General features: G+C 34.6%; 2 protein-coding genes across 4 annotated transcripts; one reads left to right on the forward strand and one right to left on the reverse strand.

Moving 5' to 3' along the window:
* Positions 1–615: 615 nt before the first annotated feature.
* On the reverse strand, positions 616–10,049 carry LOC123321038. Of its 3 annotated transcripts, none has more exons than XM_044908553.1 (3): positions 9,991–10,049; positions 7,953–8,950; positions 616–1,390 (listed from the first exon to the last, which is right to left on the reverse strand). In XM_044908553.1, the coding sequence occupies exons 1-3, from the start codon at positions 10,032–10,034 to the stop codon at positions 813–815; spliced, it is 1,620 nt and encodes a 539-aa protein (XP_044764488.1). In that variant the 5' UTR covers positions 10,035–10,049; the 3' UTR covers positions 616–812. The 3 variants fall into 3 exon arrangements, with proteins under 3 accessions (XP_044764488.1, XP_044764483.1, XP_044764480.1); XM_044908548.1 differs by having other exon boundaries at positions 7,953–8,994; positions 9,934–10,048; XM_044908545.1 differs by having other exon boundaries at positions 7,953–8,994; positions 9,905–10,015.
* A 1,519-nt stretch (positions 10,050–11,568) lies between these two features.
* On the forward strand, positions 11,569–18,064 carry LOC123310407 (integrin-linked protein kinase). The gene is made up of 5 exons (XM_044893878.1): positions 11,569–11,668; positions 11,793–11,904; positions 12,011–12,176; positions 15,213–15,858; positions 17,386–18,064. The coding sequence occupies exons 2-5, from the start codon at positions 11,816–11,818 to the stop codon at positions 17,829–17,831; spliced, it is 1,347 nt and encodes a 448-aa protein (XP_044749813.1). The 5' UTR covers positions 11,569–11,668; positions 11,793–11,815; the 3' UTR covers positions 17,832–18,064.
* Positions 18,065–20,218: the final 2,154 nt, after the last annotated feature.

Consider the following 20,218-nt stretch of genomic DNA (forward strand, 5'->3'; position numbering starts at 1 on the left):
AAGTTTATGAATTTAGGTTCGATTCATACTCAATATAAATGGGTCATATCCACACATAAGTAATACAAGGTCATATCGCAATTTACAATGAACCTAGAAGATTTATGAAAAACTAGTTTGTTTTGTTTCCTTCTAAACTACAATTTTGTCCATCACGAGTTTTCCGATAAAATCCATGGTTTTCGAGATATTCGTCAAAACCCTTTCAATAAAACATGGTTTTTATCAATAAAAAATCTTAGTTCTCGCCAATAATTATAAACCTATTGATTCAAAAAAACTTTTCACTATATTTTTCCTCAAATATAAGTGCCCTATATATTTAGGTTATTTTGACTTTACTCGTTCAGTCATTTTGATTGTTTATAAATAATAATGATGAATTTTTGTTTGCATATAATTCGTCAAATGTAAGTAAGTACAAAAAATAATGTATCGTGGATATTCCCTGTGCCCCGAGGTAGAACTTCCTCTGGCGCTCACCTGGTAGATAATATGGCCTTACTGACAACCAGAATGAATTCAACATATATGAATGATTGACCATTTCACACATGGTATAAGTACAAGGTCCGCTCAACTCCTTGTTTGGGTATTAGAAAAAAATCAAAATAATGAAAATATAAGTTTTATATTTCGTTAATCAAAAACAGACATCATCAACACAGATATGCACTGACAAATTGATAGATACGAATAAAAACAGAAAGAATTTATTTATTATAGAATAAATAATGATATAAATAGTCAAAAAACATATATCAATTTTTGTGTGTCATTTTGATCATATTATTCACACCATAACTGGAAAATTAATAGAAGATTGAATCTCCATCAGTTTGAGTTCCTTTATCGTAGGCAATTACAGGTCTTCGGAAATCGCCATCTTGCCGGAAGATAACCTTTGGGTTGTCCCTAATGGGAGGTCTGCAGAGAACCTTTGGACGCTTAGGTTTAGGTTGGTCCTCTGATATGTCATCCAGTCCACGTTTGGACTTATTTTTACGTCCTATGTTAGTACATATTTCTTTCGTTGAATTGTATGCCCGCTGCAGAGAATTCGAGAACGACTGCCAAAGAGAACGGTCGCCATTTACTACATAAGTGGGCTGAGCAATTGGTAACCTATGTTCGTTGGTCACAGGAACATGTTCGAACACTGGAGGAATGACTTCTATGGCAGTTCCGCAGTTTTCCTTATCAGCTCCCGAGATATCCAGCAACGAGCTTATACTTGAATTCACAGAGGTTTGTGTTGCACATGCCCTGACCCAATCACTCAGATATTCACGTCGTTCTGGCGGTTCTAGGTTTACCGAACTGCATTCATCAAAAATAACTGAAACAGGCTCACTGCAAAAGTCGCTTGTTATTGTTTCGGTGCTGTTATCTGAAATTAAAAATGAAGTTTTAGTTTATTGTATGTGATATCTAACAATTTTCATGTATATCTTGAATTAGATTGAGGTTGTTTCTTTCTGTAATTTCAGGGAAATTTATTATCCTAGTAAACATTTTTTTGCTTTTCAATTGTTGGAGGAATTTTGAGCCCTGCTATCCTTAGACTTTCCACAGCCATCATTAAGTATAGACGGCTATGGAATAGCCCTTTTCACCAACGATCCCTATAAAGGGATAACTGATCCATTTAAGTAACCTAGTTATATACGATTTTCTTTCGGATAACGTTTAGGGATCACTTACGCTAAGGAACATCCTAAAGTATAGGGGACCGAACGTGGATCCCCTATCGAATCTTCAACATTGACAGCTGACATATCAACGGTGTGTCCCCACAACGCTCGAGTTAATCGTCATTTATCTCCCTTAGCAGTAATAGAGTCAAAAGTTTTGTACCATCGAAAAATGTCTTGTATCCCTAATGAGAATGAAGACAATATGGTTTTTAGTTTGAAGGGCTGCTGTAGTCATGTAACACCCATTTTCGAAAAAAGTTCATTCGAGCCAAATTTTTGTACTATAGTTCTTCACCTGAATGTACATACCTCCGAATTTTTGTGCCGAATAAGAATAAAAATAACTACGTTTTCAGCTTCGAGACTTCAGGCACGCTTTTTTCCCATGGTAGTAATTGAAAAATGATGAAAGTACACATTCATATAAGTAGAAATGTGTAAAACTTCGAATTCAATAAGTTTAACCATTTCATCTCCATAATAGAGAAGGATTGGTTAAAAAATCCATCAGTCACTAAATCATCTCGTGCACAAATCATATTTTGTCACAAAAAATAGTGTTGACATTTGAAAAAACACAACTACTCTTCACCCCTCGAAGCCCTATTTATGCCCAAGATATGAAATTGCGGCTTTTATACTTTTTACACACTCTGTTGTAAAATAATTTACTCACGTTTTGATAATCTTCTTATCATATCGAAAACCATTTTTGTTCTTCAAACAAGGAGACACCGTAACACTCAACTTCAACAACAACTTTGTACTACTGGCAAATTTATGTTTCAAAACTTTATATATGAACCCTTCCAGGTAATTTTTCCCGTTTTCTCCGAAAAGCTAACTGTATTTTAATGGAGATCCTTTACTAATCTTCTTTCAATTTCAACTGAATTTTTCTTTGCAGATAACATGAAGAATTGTGAGGTGTAGATAATAGAAATTTGAATTTGTTATTCAGGATTTATCTAAGTAGGTATCGGTGCTTTGTCAACGAAATGTTAGAAAGGGTACAAAACAATCAAAGCAGAGATGCCATCCATCGAGGGATCTTTCCAAGTATTTATTTTATTTTAATGTCACCCTGATTTTTTCCCTAATTATATATATACTATATAGTATTTTTCTTCTGGTAATGAAATTTCATTAAAAATAAAGATTGCAAATAGATTCTTAAAATAAAATATAGAATATATCTCAAGTGTTTGTTGTTGTAAGAAATTAGTAACACGATAAAGCGTTTCTTATTTCGAGTATGACATCAGGATACATCAAAGAAAAAATATTATCTACTATAATTAGAAATCCCCTAAGATGAAATGTGAAATTGGTATGTGGTGACTTCATATTACTGGAGTTTGTCGTGAAATATGAGACTTAAGAAAACATAAATGTACAAAAAGAAAAATTGAATTCAGCAAGTACTAACCGAATCGATGATCTGCTTGATTATTGTTATAGCGTTGGATGTTATTTTATGACGTAGGAATCCTAGGATAATACAATGATTAAGTGAATTTTATTTTGTCATAGAAGAAGGTATTTTATAATATAACAAGATGTTATAGGTTGGTTATTTTAATCATGAATATTATCAGGTAGCTAATCACAGGTAAATTATGAACAACGGTTACATAAAAACTAATTAAAGTTCCATTCGAGTCAAATTATTTTTCGAACAGAACAACATTGACAAAAGCCAGGGCAACTGAGAATTTGTTGATCGATTTATTCGCATTGTAATAACGGTAATGGTGCTTCTTTATGGGTTTTTAATGTTTGCGATTATTTGTGATTCTTGGTATAAGTATGAATAGACACAAAAAAAAAAACATTCTATTGTGCACTACAGTTTTTGATCCAATCTTCTTCGGGCTATTTTTTAGTCGGTGATATTTATTTGCTATAGTTAGAAATATCAAATTTTGAATATATTTTTCGAATTGATTCTCATGATTAAAAAATTATCAGTATAGATTCTGAATGTACGATAAGATATTGAAGCACTCTTACACCTATATATTCAAATATTGAAATTGGAATTGAGATTGTTCAACAACTACTCCACAGTTGTTTTTTTTTTCTGAATATTGTATTTGTTCTCATGAAAATCAGAAAGTAAAAATCATTTCGCTGATATCAAATTAATCTTGATACATAAAGCTACAATTTAAAACAAAAATGATGAGAATGAGATAAGTGATGCCGAAAAAAATTGTTCGGGAATAATTCAATAGAAAATTTAACGAATGAAAAACAAAATATCATGCACGCAGCCTTTGTCCACCCCCATTAAGCTAGCAGAACCACTACTGAAATTTGAATTTTTTTTTGCGGCCATAATTTTAGGCTAATCAATTACCCCAATTAAACATTTTTTGCTCCCCAATTTTTGGAGAAATTGGGGGTTCTGCTAGCTTAACGTTAAGCTAGCAGAAGCAGAACTCAGAAGCTGATAGAACCTTATCAGAAATAAGACAATATCATAATTTTATGCTCATCTTAGGCTCTCATTTAAAAAAAAATAAGGTTCTACAAGCTTTACCGTCAAGCTAGCAGAACTAAACCTCTAACACAATATTTATCCAGAATCTGATCACGCCATACTTTCGGGCTAATTTATTACCCTAGTGGGAATTTTTTGCTTGAATTTCAAATTCATGCCACCAAGATTTAATCGATAACCAATTGATTTTAGTTTTTAAAATATCTGATTACATAATAATTTTAGGCCCATTTTAGGCTTTCATTTGAACCTACTGCGGATTTTTTGTAATTTGCGCTATTTGATTTCTTATCACGTATCACAATACTCATTTGATTACCTATATAATATCTTACATTGAATTGTTAATTATATGGATTGAGGGATTATTCGAGAGGAGCATGTTTTTATTTCGGAACTTTGGATTTGTGTACCAAAAAATGTCAATTTTTACTCCTGCTTTTAACACACTATTTGTAATTACAAATCAAGAGAAGATTTTCACGTCATTGACTGACGAAAGGAGTCTGATCGAGGCTGTGAAACTTCATACACAATTATTTGATTGATTCGATCTTTACTTGATGGAAGTTCATTTTGAATTAGATAAAATCAAACGACAACTTCCACAAAATATTTTAATAATAATAAGAATTAATTCAGATGCATACCACCCGCCGATACGAAAATCGACAGGAGTTACGATCTGAATGAGCTAGCCAATATGCCATCGTCAGGCCACCAAATGGAGTACGCTCCATCGAACATAGCTTCTTCTCCGATTAAGTAACGTTTGGAATTGACGGACCCTTATTCAACCCTGTCGATATTCGTATCGGCGGGTGGTATGCATCTGAATTAATTCTTATTATTATTCATTGCCTTCCTCTTGAGGCGTTATGACCTTCATTATATTTTAATAATTTTACAACAGATGTTTCGCTAGCACGAAGCATGAGCCATATACTCCTAGAAGCACTTGAAATCAATGGGTTCAATTCTAGGAAAATCCCTTTGAACAAACAAAACCGATATAGATAGGTCGCCTCTCTTGAATATCTTCATCAGAGAGTCTCTGTCTTCATGTAATTTTGGAATTTCCAGCGTCCTGCCCCAATTCTTTTACCTACTTTGTACCATCCCCTCTGCCTATATATTCGAAAGTTGATGTCTAAGGAATATTATTTTTGTAATAACCTGATGAAGCTATAGTGTGAGCGAATCAATTGTTGTAAAATTATTAAAATATTTTGTGGAAGTTGTCATTTAATTTTATCTAATTTATACACAATTATGCAATTCATAATTATCATAATATAAATCATTCGATATCATTTGTTACATAATAATATCGTTTGAAAAAAATTGTTTTTGATAAATGTTTTATATCTCCTACAAAGGGGAGCAGCAATTTTTATCCAACAACAATTGTGTATTCCCTTTGTTCGAAATATAGTGGAAGAAAATCCATTAAACGTTATATATATTCGTTTTTGATGAATTGTTTTTATGATATTGATCTCCAGAATCTTCCGATTTGTCAATGTTGAAATTATCAATGAATCAATTAATTCCCCATAAATTAATTAATGAAATATGAATAATTTTCATTGAGATGTTCCATATATCTTCCATTTGATTAAGATGTCTAAAATACTGGTGTGTGCACTTGTCACTTTTTGCAACTATCAACATTTCACTCATTTCAGCAAATCGGGGATATGGGATCAGTTTCGTGGCGGCGCCACCATGTGATTTGCTTCGTTCCATCCTTGTTCTACCAAAGGAAGTCCAATGATACTCTTTCGTTTTATTTTGTTTTCCGTTGATATGGAATATCGATCAACGAGTTCAAAATATGAACTGGCCCATACTTGTGATTTACAGTTTAATTTTTGGTTGTAAAAACAAATCTGTCAATATTTCAACACTATCGAATAAGGGTTCGAAGGAGTATTTACTATCCTTCTTCAAGATAATTTCCGTTTGACAAATTGAATTCGTGAGTGGGGTAATTCAATATGATTTTAATAAAACACAGCTGATTGGTCTAATATCCAATATATTCAGTTGAAGGAAAGGAAATTTTCACTATATCTACTCAGGAAGAATATTTGAAGAACAGACTCGAATAGATTTATGTATTTTGATTCTCAATGCATGCTCACATTTCACATTAAATATTTCCATAGACTAAACCCATGGGGTTATATCTATGAATATTTCCAATACAGTTTCTTTGAAATATTGCTGAAGTTGCCATAAAACTTAGCTATATCCGTCCCGAATGTTCGTTCATTTGATTTGGTTCTGCCTCAAATTCCTACAACACCGAATTCTAAGCTGTAGTTCTTGATTGTCCATACAGAAAACTGAACTTACTGAACGACATGTTGAATAAATGAATGTTCTACACCCATTTCTCGAAACTAATATATTTTTACCCACCAATAATCGCTTATAAATCGTAAGTCATGGGAAAGTATTCAAATTATTTTCAAATATCAATTGACAATGCTCTGTCAAATTCTAAGCAGCGCTACCTACAGTGGGAAAAACGAAACTGATCCCATATCTCCACGAAATTAAAAACAAAATCGAATAAGTGAATACACCAGAGTTTTAGACATCTTATATTTGATAAAGGAGCCGACACAATTTGTCTATGTCATTACTGTCAAACATCTTCTATCCTTATATTTTTTATTGTTTCACAGCGCCATCTGGCCTATTTCTAATTTTGGTCGCACACTTTTAGTAAAACTAGTTTCAGAGACTCTTTCCTTTTCTCTATGACTAGTTTATTCTCCTCCATAGACATATAGAGACATGGACAGCGCCTTCCCTTTCTATCTATGCATGAAATACAGTCAAAAAATGTGACAGAGAGAAACGCACGTCGGGCATGCAGTTGTCTTTTTCTAGAATTTTGATTGGTCCACACTCACCTCTATGTGAGCAAAAAAGAGACAGGTAAATGCCCGACGATCATTTCTCTCTTTCTATAAAAAAGACAATTTCTTGCTGACATTGCTCAGTCCATCTCTCTATGTCTATGTTCTCCTCCTCTCTTATCTCAATAGTTTTGCTACTTATTTGGCGTTCTGGCGTTGTTTGGGGTTAAGTCAAATATCATAGAGGAGATCTATAATCTTTGGTTATAGCAATTTCTCAGAAAAATATCTGATACCTAACACCCTCTAGTTTCCAAATGAAACATTCGAAATATTAAGAAATAATGCATACGCCCCTTGATATGAATATCAACCAATTTTTCATTGTCGGGACAACGAAAGGGAGAACGTTCTACCGAAGAAGAGTAGATGCTGACCATGGTTTCGGTCTCATTTGACCTCGTCAGAGCAACACAACTCCCTTTCCGATGGAAAACGCTTGTAATTGACGGAACCTAATTAAATACTAGTAGTAGCTACTCAGTATTATCAAGTACTCGAGTGCCATTTAGTATGCAACGAGATCCCTCAGTAGAATTTCCCAACAAAATAGTAGATACCGATACTAGATACGATTCTGCGCAATAGTTTTACCCACCATGTATATAGAAATTGCATAATTGGGAATCCAGGTCCTTTTTATTATATATTTGCATATTACTTAGAGTAAACGGAAACTTTCAAACTGATTTGAAAATGTTGTGAATACTTAGAAAAACTGATTCAATATTCTCATTAGAGGAATAGAGGAAAAATATGAAAAGTGATTGAAATGTATAATTTTTTCCCCATTTCTCTAGAATATAAATTACTCACCTGTTTCAACACTTTCGTTTATTGAAAAAACCCCAGCGTCCGTATTTTCCTCGAGGCTGGGTGTCAAATATTCAGTGGAATCACACTCAATTTTCGTGCGGTTCTCAGATTCAAATACTTCTTTCGCGAAAGATACAGTCATTTGTAATTTTGTGCTAGCGAGCTTGGAATTTTCTTCGAACGTCTTGAAGCCTTCCATATCGCAGTCAGTCTTAGGGCATGTTTTACCAGATAATTCTCTTGACAAAAATTCCGAACATGCGAAATAGATCGAACTATTCTCCGAAATTTCTTTTATTTCGTTGTTGCTCAAATCGCACATCGCCGATAGGGCGCTGCTCCAATTGGAATTGACGTCGGATTTCACCAAATTTTCGGAACAAGCGCAATAAATTGAGGAATCTTGGTCCAGCGAAGATTGCACTTCAATTACAGAGTCAGCACTTTTAAGATTTTCCAAGTCTTCAGTGTTTATTCTAGGAGGAGTATTTCCAGCCGTCGTTATGTGATAATTGGTAGTATCTAAAATTTGTTGGGGTGGTATATTTTCTTTTTTCTCTTCTGAAAATATCACAAATGACACCAAACTATTTCCAACATCAACTGTTACGTTGAAATCTTTTTCAGAAATAAATGGTATGTTTCTTTTATTTTCTTGATGAATTGAGTGTTCATCAGTCAAAACGTCATTTTTAGAGTTATAATCTTGTTGAGTGAAAGAATCTTTCACTATTTTACTGGATTTCTCCGTGTCATGAATTTTCAGTTGGTCATTCAACTGAGAATGATCTTTGTAAACAACTATCGAATTCTTTTTTCTATCGTTTATCGGGATTTTCGACTGAAAGCTCTTCAACTGGGCTAATTCTGGAATCTTAGCAAGGCTGTTATTCGACTGAAAGGTTCCATTACGGATTGGTGCCAAAACTTTTCGTATCGATTCTGTTCCGCTCTTCTGGTAACTCTGGTGGACAATATTTTCATGTTTCGATCGACAACTGAAACAACAAAATGCCTTTTGACATGACCCGCAGTGGTTTTCCTGAAAAAAAATCAAACTTCAAAATTTTCCCAACAAACTGTCTTATAATCTAGAAACAGTGCCTTTTCGTCTCTTGTCTTACTTTCTAGTCCATGATATATGGTATGTACATTTTACTTCAAATGAGGAAGGTTATATTTCATGTGCGCCAAAGACAATTTTTTTTTTTTACCACGAAACTCGATTATTTTTAAAACTCGAAAAACCAATTTATGGACTTTTTTCAATTTTTGTTCGTTTGGATACCAAAAGCAAGTAAAGCAAAATGCATAGTAAAGAAAAAAATTAGTTTCAGCCATCAGTTTCATCATCAATTTGAAAGTCTCTTCGAATTTAAACTTTCCTCGAGTTTTTATTTCTAGTAGAGATAAAAAAGCTTTGAAATTGAAAGGTCTTTGCATGAAATTTATTATTAAACTGGAGATTAATTCGATTCTTGTGAACGGAATATTTGTTTTATTTATTTTTTTTATATTATTTCAGACGATTCGATGGCGAGTAACCTAATATGAAATCAATAATTATTATACCTAAAATACGAACTTCAGAGTTATCAAGGAAATTAAGGTTGAAAGGAATTAAGGGTACCCAAACAGCTATTTTCAACTGCTTGATTATCCTGAAAATATTTCTAGGCGAAGGTTTTTTATCGAAAACGCACAATATTTTGAAGACAACTTCATAAGAACTTATATACCGAAATTCTGGGAAGGCTCTGAATCCAAGCATATATAGGCTTATTTCCCTGAAGAGTGAAAGGTTTTTTCTCAAAAACGGTGTGGCCTATGAGTAGTACTCTAAGACTGGTATACCGTTTCCTTTCTTTTGCAGAAATTTATCAAGCTACTCAAAATTTATGTGTATAAATTGACTAAAATTGTGTTTCAGTATTTTTATACAGAAAACATACCTTACAAAATAGAGCCATGTTCAACATACTTTAATTCCAAAACGTAGAATTCTCATTTTATAATAAGTCACGATTCAAAATCAATCTCCACTATTGTTATTCTGTTTCGCTTAAAAAAAATTATAAACATGGTAATGAAGAGCTGATTCCCCAACAACAATATGTGGTCTACTAGTCTATTACATATTGACAGTTCACTGTACTAGTTAAAAGGAAAGGGAGAACATTCTATAACCTGACGTTATAGAAATTTTTCTACATTATGCTTCGTATCAAAATAGAAATTTTGTTCAACGGATTCTCGGAATTTTTGAGTTTCTTTAAGTGTGGTTCATGGGCCTGTTTTCCATTCAAAATGAATAGCTGTTTCACTTGTGGACAATCTACAGGGTGTCCCACTGTGGGCTGTGGTTGGCTTATAACCTATTATAGGTCTCTTTTAGGTATAGTGTAGGTATCAATTTGAAAAGTTACCTACCATCCTCAATGTCACGAACCGGCGGGCCTGCAGCAAAAGCAGAAAAAATGAAAAAAGTTGAACTCCGTATTACAGAAGGACGTTCATTTTATAGGGTTGGTTCTAATCAATTTGTATCAACCCTGTGAGCCTGTGGACAGGAACCGCTAAACTCTTAAATGGGAGGGGGGGGGGGTGAGTGAAACCTTGCTTTAAAGCAAATATTTCAGATACTCTATAATCTTTGATTTTAAAGGTAATTCGATTGCCTTTAAAAAAAAAACTTGCGACATACGAGTCGCAAGTGTTGCAATAATGAAACATGAAAATAATGACAAAATTTTTACTATAAAAGATTTCCAAAATGTTGTTGATTACTTTGTAGACAAAAATATAACCTATTTCGGCCCTTTTACGTTTTGGGAAACTTTAACTTGAATTTCTCGGCATGCTTTGCGTTTTCTTACTTTCAATTCTTCTACATCTCAGGGCTGTGTTTTATACACAACCGACTTTGAATGTCCCCAGAGGGGAGGTCTAAAGGTGTCAAGTCTGGCGAGCCTGGTGGCCATTCAATCTATCACCCTCTTCTACCAAGCACCAAACCATTGCTCTTGGAAATGAAGAGTGAGTCATTACGGTACTAAGTTTAAAATTATATTTGCATCCTTTTACAAGAAGACCTCATTCACTTCCAACTAGATGAAGCTCCACCTCATCACTTTCATCCAGTGAAACAATATAGCTCACCGATCATTTCCAAGAGATATTCTGTTGCTGTTCTTGTTCTGTAATCAATTTTAAACACTCAGAATGAAGTCCTCAGAGAGTTGAGAGGAGCTTTTAGGGCATGATTACGATTTTTGTAGCAAATTTTATATTAATTATAGGTATTATGTATTACCAAAGGGGTATTACCTAATAGGTAATGAGTTATGAGTAATGCTTATAAAAGTTCACTTGCTTTGAAACTAATAGTGAAAATTGGTAAATTTTTATTTTCAATTATTTTCATCCCAGAGGTTTTTTAATGTAAAATGTAAATCATCCGAAAAAACCTAACTAAAGCGTATCCATAATATGGAACTATAAAACATTGCATTTACTGTATGGAACACATCCAAAATTTTGCATTCTGTGAAAAGGGTTATTTATTTCTGTGGCTTAGAACATCCTTGAAATGTCAAAACTGAAAGAAAAGACATTGACACAATTAATTTTGGTTGCATTTAAATCTTGTAATGGGTTTTAATTAATTTTTCTTCAGAAGAAGGAGATTAACCATAACCATTTTATCTATAAATATTGTAAGCGAAGTTCTATTACTTTTCGAGTTTTTCTGTGTATGATTAATAATAGAAGAGATTTAATTATAGATACCTCAGTTTGGTATAAAACGCCCATTTCCTTCAGCTTGTGTTTATTTTTCAGAGATATTCACGAAATTTTCAATTATGGAGGATATATTTCAGTGGTGTAGAGATGGAAATGCCCTGCAAGTGAGAGTATGGCTAGATGATACTGAACATGATATGAATTTGGGGTAAATACATGAAAACAGCTTGCAATCTTGTTTACCTTATATGGCTGTGTTTGTTCTTGTATGTGGGTTCCTTGAGAGTAATTTACCTCAATCTTTCTCTTTTCAGGGATGATCATGGTTTCAGTCCCCTTCATTGGGCTTCCAAAAGGGGCCATTTGAAAATTGTTGAAATGCTATTGCTTCGTGGTTCAAGAGTCAATTCTACAAATAGAGGGGACGATACACCTTTGCATTTAGCTGCAGCTCATGGCCATAGGGATATTGTATCAAAGGTAAATAAAGTTCATGAGTATTCACTTTCAGACTTTTTGGTCTACTCTTCTTCTGAATAATTAATTCCTGATAGTTTGGAAATGAACAGTTCCCTCAGAATGCTATGGTATCGTTTAAAGTAAGCTGTAACTCAAGATAAACAACAAATATTCCAATTTCAATCCTATTATCGTATAAAACATTGTTTTCAGTGTTTGTATTACCCATGCTGATTCTTTTTTTCACTTTTAATAGTGTAGATTGTATATCAGCAATAATATAATGTTAATGGTAATTTTGTATGCAGACTGGTTGTTTAAGCTCAAGCCTTTTGCCCAAACAAGTTTGTGCAAGCTCAGTTGAACATGTGAACGTCGTAATGCAGTTGTTCAGACACTCATTTCAACTCACCAATCTCAAGCTGATTTTCTGTTAAAGGGCAGACCTCACATTGACTTGCGCAAACTTCATTTCTGCATTCACTTGTTCCATTTGGCTTGCACAAACTGCTAGTTTGCACAAATGACTGGAGCATGTAAACATTTCTTCACAGTTTTTGTTATAGGGCCCTCTAACAGGTAAAGCTTTACAGGCAGTGGTTGATTCTTTTATGAATGCTGTTTTTCATAAGAAACGGATTGTATTTTTCTAGGTTAAGTCAGCCGAACCATATGTATAATAATTGATAGATTGATTGGCACACCCAGTGTATCTTTGCATTTGATTTGATCGCCATCAAATCAGCTATATATCAGGGTGCCATTTGAAATCAGGAAGTGGTAGGCTGTTTCTGGTATAACCAGACGTTGCAGAGGTCAAAATATTTCGGGGAGAAAATTCATTGTCGAAAATGCTAACATGCAAATTTTCACCACAGAATTGTGATTATAGTTTCCCATAAAGGTCTAATGGGCCATCACAGTGATGAACCATAGAAACAACAAGAAAAACTATAGGGAACTCTAACGATTTGTCAAAATCAACTAAGCATTCGCTGTCGTGGGGCACACAAGCTTTTCCCTCCATTAATTCGCATGCTGTTTTCGTCGAGTATTGTGTTTTGCGCATCTTTTTGGAAAACATGTTCTTCCCGACTTTAGATTAGAGTTATAAGACTATAACTTTCTCAGAAATACATCTTTATAGTGATAATAAAAAGCTTTGTGTGCCCCACGGTAACGAACAATCAGCTGATTTTGACAAATCGTTAGAGTACCCTATTGATTATTGTCTGATATAACCTAGAAAAATACATTACATTTGTAAAAATATAGTAAGAAAATTCAACTTCCATAAACGAATATCTCCCAAACAATGAGCTTGCCGGAGTTGAGACCGGTATCAATTAATTTCTCATTAGAAAATGCATGTATAAAAACTTTTTGAATGAATCAAAAACTGCCTGTTGAGTCCAGAATTGTCAAAATCGTTAGAACCCGCTTGTGTAAAAGTTTATCTGCCAATGATTTTGCAATTCGTTTGAGTGCCATATTCCGTGTTTGGTTAGGTTGAGGTTAGGTTAAGCTAGGTTATATTTTAGGTTATTTCGAAATAGTATAGGGTATTCCTAAAAAATAACAGTAAATGGGAGTTAGCCTATAAACTCCGTTATGAATACCCATATGCGGTCAATAGTTACCACAAAATTGAATCATTCAGATCAGTGACGACCCGTTGTTAACAGAAGTTTGTGTTCTACATCACAGTCAGCATCATTCAGACTCTAGACTGGAGTAGTTGCAGAACACTGCGATAGGAGAAAAGTAACGTACTTAGATATCTACTTTTGAGTGGGTATGTATAAGGCGCGGTTCTCACTGGAGCGATACGATAAACGATACGACAGGTGATTCGATAAGCAACCCGACCCTGATTCGACACCGATCTCTTATAACCGTGCAAACGTAATGGAAGCAACTAATTCAGTGCACACTGAAGCGATCGCGATACTACACCGATAAATATCGAAATCGCGTCGATTCGGGGGACACAGCTGCCAGGTCGCTTCAGCGACAGAAAGGTGATTGGGAATCAAATCGGAAAAAGTAGCATAGAATTAGCTTAGGTCTTTGAACGCCAGATGTTGCATCGATTTATTTATTACTTCGATGCCGCCGCTGGCTTTCCACAAAAGATCCACTGCTTCATTCAGTCAGCATAGTTTTGTTGAGTTACGCGATACTGACGAGCTCAAACTAGAGCGAAACCGGTCTATCGCTACTCACCTTCGATATCGGCACGTTCTCCATGGTATACTGGAAGTGCAGATTTCTGCCACAGCCGTCTATTGCCGTCTTCCTTTAGATAGCTGTGTTTCTGCCACTCCGATTTATATTGTTAAAAACCTATATTTAAAATATGAATTTTGGCAATTTGAGAAATTCACAAATGAAACTCGCAATCATCAAGCAAGTTTAAACTTGTATTTGTAGTAATAACCCAAATTTAGGACGATTCTCCATTAACTGTATAAACTAAACAAAGACCACCTTTGAGCGCGAGAGAAAAACGATACAATTTCACTCAATTTTATTCAAATATGCTGCTCTTGACATTATTCTACATGTTTGATGTTGGTTTAACTATGTTAGCATATGAAATCCGAATTGAAAAAAGTTATTCAGAGGGGTCTATACTGTTTCAGTCAGTTCAAAAAGCGAAAAGGGATATGTTACGTCAGAAACCATTAATTTATATGGGGTTTTCATTATAATTAAATTCAATCAATTCGTCATCTCGGAAAGCCTGAATTTTTTTATTCGTCAAACGGAAAAAAATTGAAAAATTTTTTCATTGAAGAACAAATGTTCATTCATGTTATTCACTTTCCGAGATTGTGGAAACTATTATAATAATATTCGCAACTTCTCTACTAATCGTTCAAGTGTTCTGGCAACACCCCATATTCTAGTAGTCCTCCCCCCCTTAAGGCTAATACGTATGGCGAGTATGAGTCCCGTAGTATGAACGCCTCTTAAGTGAGTTCTTTTTTCCACTTTGCCTAAGATTTTATAATGAGTTTTTTGCAGGCAACTAAAAACATATATTTATTTCAGCTACTCAAACATAAGGCTGAGGTGAACTTTGTGAACGAACATGGAAATACCCCCCTGCATTATGCTTGTTTTTGGGGATATTCTGAGATCGCAGAGGATCTCGTCTGTCATGGAGCCAATGTAGCTATAGTTAATAAATACGGAGATACCCCCTTGGATAAAACAAAAGGAAATTTGGCGAAAACACTCCACTCTCTCGCCGTCGAAACCGGTCAAGATTTGAAGAAAATTAAATTCAAAGATCAGAGTTGGTTGGGATTGAAAACACGAACTCGTGATGCCACTTTATCCAGACATAAGGGAATAAACATCAAAGATTTACATTTGAAGAAAGAATTGGCATCAACGCACAGTGGGGTTACATACTTGGGTATATGGCAGAAGAACGAAATTGTTGCCAAAATTCTTGCCATCAGGAATGTGACGTCGAGAATATGTAGAGATTTCAATGATGAGTTTCCCAAATTGAGGATATTCTCCCATCCAAATATCCTTCCAGTCATCGGTTGTTGTAATAGTCCGCCAAATCTAGTTGTTATTAGTCAGCATATGCCACTGGGGTCTCTTTATAATGTCCTGCACGAAAGTAGCGATATAGTGGTCGACACAGCACAAGCTCTCTGTTTTGCATTAGATATAGCTAAAGGTAAGTTTTTTAGTTTGCCGACATGAAATGGTTTCGATCATTCAAAATAGGCATCCATGTTTCCCTCAACTGAATTGGAATAATTTAAATAAAAAGAATCTTTGACCTTGAGGCTTGAATGCAATAATGAGAATTAATTTCATCAATGAGGAGTATTTTAGTATTTGATGACCATGGTTTCAGTCTTCATCTGAACATTGTTTTGAATCAATTGATATCAATCAAATACGCTGTCGGATATGCTATATTTTTCTTCGCTATGTACAAACATTCAAAATTATGAACAACAAATAGAGTTTTGAATAGGACACAAAATATATTGTGGTATTATTTCTGTGCATTACATTGTTTTGAATTTTACATTAGCTGAATTTGTACAATTTTCATCAGAAATTAATATGAACCAATATTTAGTATACCAATATAGCATACATTTCAGTTTTTTACATATTATTCACAGAATTTTCAGCATAAACGCCAACACAATCAAATTGAAAAAAACCTTGCAGAGGTATGCATTACCTGTATGTTAGCCAGTCAGCATAGTTTCTTTATGAATTTTTTTAGGATTCCTTTGATATGGTCTCTCTTTATGACACAACATACAAATTGATTAATGAATAAACAAAATACTCACAGCAAGTTTCATAAAACTTTCACTGCCCAATCAACAATTTGACAGTCACTCAATGGGGAGTTCTCCTCAATTTGGGTTATCACAGCATATGCAAGTTTAAACTGAATAATTATGAGTTTCATTAATGAATTTTTCAAATGCACCGCGGAAACTATTCAAAATCATTCTTCAAATATGAGGTTTTAAAATTTAAATAGCTTCGTTTCTAGTTAGCAACAGCGCCTACTAGAAAATAAAAAGAACATTGTCTTGTTCATAAAATAACAGCTGTTGATTTACAGCCATCATAAGGCGCGTACTCACTGGCGAGCCTCAACAGCAACCGGCCATAAACATCCCATAAAATTTTACGACCTTCCTCGTTCGTCGCAGACTTCATAGACAGCCATCTTTGTCTATCTCATCAAGATAGTGTATTTGTTGTACTTCATTATCAACGCATATTTCAGTCGATGTTATCAACTTGTGCAATAGAAACGAAACGCTTTAAATTTTAAATACCCATTTTATTTTTCATTTTTAAGTACTTAAATTAATTTTTTTGGGAAACGGTTGAAATGGTTATTTCAAAATGTGACATTTCAAAGATATTTCATAAAAAATACATCATTTTGAATGGAGATATAAATGTCATAATTTCCCCTAAATGGGCCCTTCCTGCATACAACAATTTACGTGGATGAACAGTTCTCAATTGACTTGCAGTAAAATGTTCACTGCACATAGAGTTGAAAAGTTTGCCCATGTTGTCGTCTTTACGCCCTGAGAATTTTGTCCGCTTCTATAATCTTCGCTCAAAATATATGTATAAGTCGAAGACTCGCCTGTATATGAGAACAGAAAATGATCAAATTTATATTTAATATCCATTAATACTTTTTCGCTTCCAGGAATGGCGTACCTTCACAGTTTGGAAAGGATCATACCAGAATACAATTTGAACAGCCGCCACGTCATAATCGAAGAGGACCTTACTGCCAAAATAAACATGGCTGACGCCAAATTTTCATTTCAAGAGAAAGGCAGGATATACTACCCAGCTTGGATATCCCCGGAGGCGCTACAGAAGAAGGTAACCGACAGAAATTGGGAAGCTTCAGATATGTGGAGTTTTGCAATTTTGTTGTGGGAATTAGCAACCAGGGAAGTGCCTTTTGCCGATCAGAGTCCCATGGAGGTGGGAATGAAGATTGCTTTGGAAGGATTGAGGATAAGTATCAAGCCAGGAATATCGCCGCATCTGTCCAAGTTGATTAAGATTTGTATGAACGAAGATCCGGGTAAAAGACCTAAATTCGATATGATTGTACCAATACTAGAAAAAATGAAGCGTTGAAACGATTGCGGCGCGACATTGAGTTTATTAATATTTTAACACCAAAAAAACGTTCGAAAGTAATATTTGTTGATCGACTAACGTGATATGTTGTATTCGAAAATTTCAAATTTTTTTATTGATACTGACCCAACTAATTCCTTCCTATTGTTCAAACTGTTGAATCAAATTTGATCTTGAACTTGATGTTGAGTTGGAGTTTATTCTAGAAATCTCAAATGATGAAATTTTGATAGTCGTTATTTTTGTGATTTATTTATTTCATATTTTATGTGCCGTATAAGTAGATGTAATGATGACAGGTCTTCAACATTATAAGAGTCGATTTTTTCCTAATGTAAACATCGCATCTCTGTTAAGCATATTTAGAGAAATTTGCTGCCATATATTACATAATACCAGATTCGGGCCGTTTCCTCGTTTCGGTGCGGAATTGACGTTCTCTGTGTTTCCGGTACCGAAACTTTATACTGAGCGGTATAGTATGATCCACCTTGTAGGTAGATCCAGCTTTACGGGCAGTCGCCTAACAAAACAAAATGAATTTTATAAATACCCAGGCCAAAAACAGTACACTAAGACTCCGATCGATGAAAACTACTCCGCTCTGTGATCGCTGCCAACCTTACTTCCGTCAAAACTGACGCTTGTTGTCAAAACCACAGACATAGAGATATGGACTGTGCCTTCCCTTTCTATCTATGCATGAAATACGGTCAAAAAAGTGACAGAGAGAAACGCAGGTCGGGCATGCAGTTGTCTTTTTCTAGAATTTCGATTGTCCACACTCACCTCTATGTGAACGAAAAAGAGACAGGTAAATGTCCGCCGATCATTTCTCTCTTTCTATAAAAAAGCCAATTTCATGCTGACATTGCTCAGTCCATGTCTCTATGTCTATGGTCAAAACCCCGTAATTTTCTCTGAACGTCGATGTTTTTCAGGAAAGAAATCAATTTAGGGAAACGTCAGCATTACCACCTTTATTAAAGCATTTTTCAAGTACCTCTGGGTCGTTTGGGAATGAAAGTGTCGACTGGAAGAAATTGGGCTCTTCGTGTTTCGACGTCTTTGGAGATTTTAGAATGAAAAAAGCTACGAAATTGAACTCTTTCGTGAGTTTTTTTCAAACATTCAGAGGAGTATCGGTGGGACGTATTGGTGCGGAATGGGCGTCTCCCCTACTCTCGACATAGGTACCAGCCTCGTAACGGGCTCCTTTGAGGCCCGCTACGCGTACCAAAATGTTTTCAAACTTCTATGGTCCTTATTCTCTTACTGTAAAGTGAAGTACAGTACATCAGGAAGCACTCAGTTGAATATAGGCCCTGGTAAGCTTTCGGTACCGCGTATACCGTGAACGTCGATCCTGCAGCAATACCGCATCGACAAACAAGAAAACAGTCTTCTGGACGTTTGAAGCGGTTAATCAAACAAATATTAAATCCTCAAACCACGTTTATTTTATTGAATTTCTGTTTTAAAAAAACGTGGATTAAATCGGCCTACAGACGAGCAACCTGGTTGACTCCCATGTTGTTAACACGTCGTGTTTATGACGCTTGTCAAAATATTTTCGGTGTATTTTGGTTATAAATCAGCGCTTTGTTGTCCGTTCTATATAAAGGACTTAGCATCCAAGTATATTTCGCAATGTGAATTTATTTCGGAACAAAAAATGAATTCAAAAATATGTGATGAACATAATTAACGTTTATATAAACTGATTGAGGGGACTAGTTATATTCTTAGAAAGTACAAGAGATTAGTGTTTAAATATATTTGTATATTTCTTTTTGCTATGAAAGAGTTTTTAATTATTAACACATAATGTAAAGCTACTTGAAAAGAAAAAAAGGTTATCCCTTTGGACTAAAAGTTGAAGACTTTACGGCGTCAATTTTGGTAAATCTTTCATCTAGGAACACAAATCTAAATCTGATATTTTCTCAAGAAATTTTGAGTCCTTTCCGACTTTTGTATTTTTTAATACATGGATTTTGAAAAATGTTGTGCGTTCCTCGTTGTATTTCAATTTATTATTGGCATAAATGACTGTGTCTCTCAATAGAAAGAAATCTTTATAATCCTCTTCACTGTCAATCTACTTGCTTCTATACAAGGGAATGGACTAGGTGTATGTTTTTCAATCCATTGCCAGGAAATTTTTAAAATTATCAGTCGTACTGATACTTCTTTCAATAAACTGGAATGGAAAAGCAGAGACCGATTTTGGTATAACCGCTCTGAACAAATTCTCTTCTTAGAAGGGAGCTTATTATTATCTATAATAGAAAATCTTCTTTCATTTAATGATAATTCCCCCGAATCGAATGACTTCTTTACTCGACGGAAACCACCACTGAAATGATGTTTGCAACCTGGTC

The sequence above is a fragment of the Coccinella septempunctata genome, chromosome 1, assembly GCF_907165205.1.
Source record: "Coccinella septempunctata chromosome 1, icCocSept1.1, whole genome shotgun sequence".
Classification (NCBI taxonomy): Eukaryota; Metazoa; Arthropoda; class Insecta; order Coleoptera; family Coccinellidae; genus Coccinella; species Coccinella septempunctata.

What these genes read in the sequence shown, in the direction of transcription:
- LOC123321038 (XM_044908548.1), bottom strand. Translation starts at nt 9,960, where the DNA reads ATGAGAATTCTACGTTTTGGAATTAAA. An exon ending in TTCTACGTTTTGGAATTAAA is followed by an intron (nt 8,995 to 9,933) that starts GTATGTTGAACA and finishes ATTTTTTTTCAG; the next exon opens with GAAAACCACTGCGGGTCATG. An exon ending in AAACGAAAGTGTTGAAACAG is followed by an intron (nt 1,391 to 7,952) that starts GTGAGTAATTTA and finishes TTTTAATTTCAG; the next exon opens with ATAACAGCACCGAAACAATA.
- LOC123310407 (XM_044893878.1), top strand. Translation starts at nt 11,816, where the DNA reads ATGGAGGATATATTTCAGTGGTGTAGAGATGGAAATGCCCTGCAAGTG. An exon ending in GAACATGATATGAATTTGGG is followed by an intron (nt 11,905 to 12,010) that starts GTAAATACATGA and finishes TTCTCTTTTCAG; the next exon opens with GGATGATCATGGTTTCAGTC. An exon ending in ATAGGGATATTGTATCAAAG is followed by an intron (nt 12,177 to 15,212) that starts GTAAATAAAGTT and finishes TATTTATTTCAG; the next exon opens with CTACTCAAACATAAGGCTGA.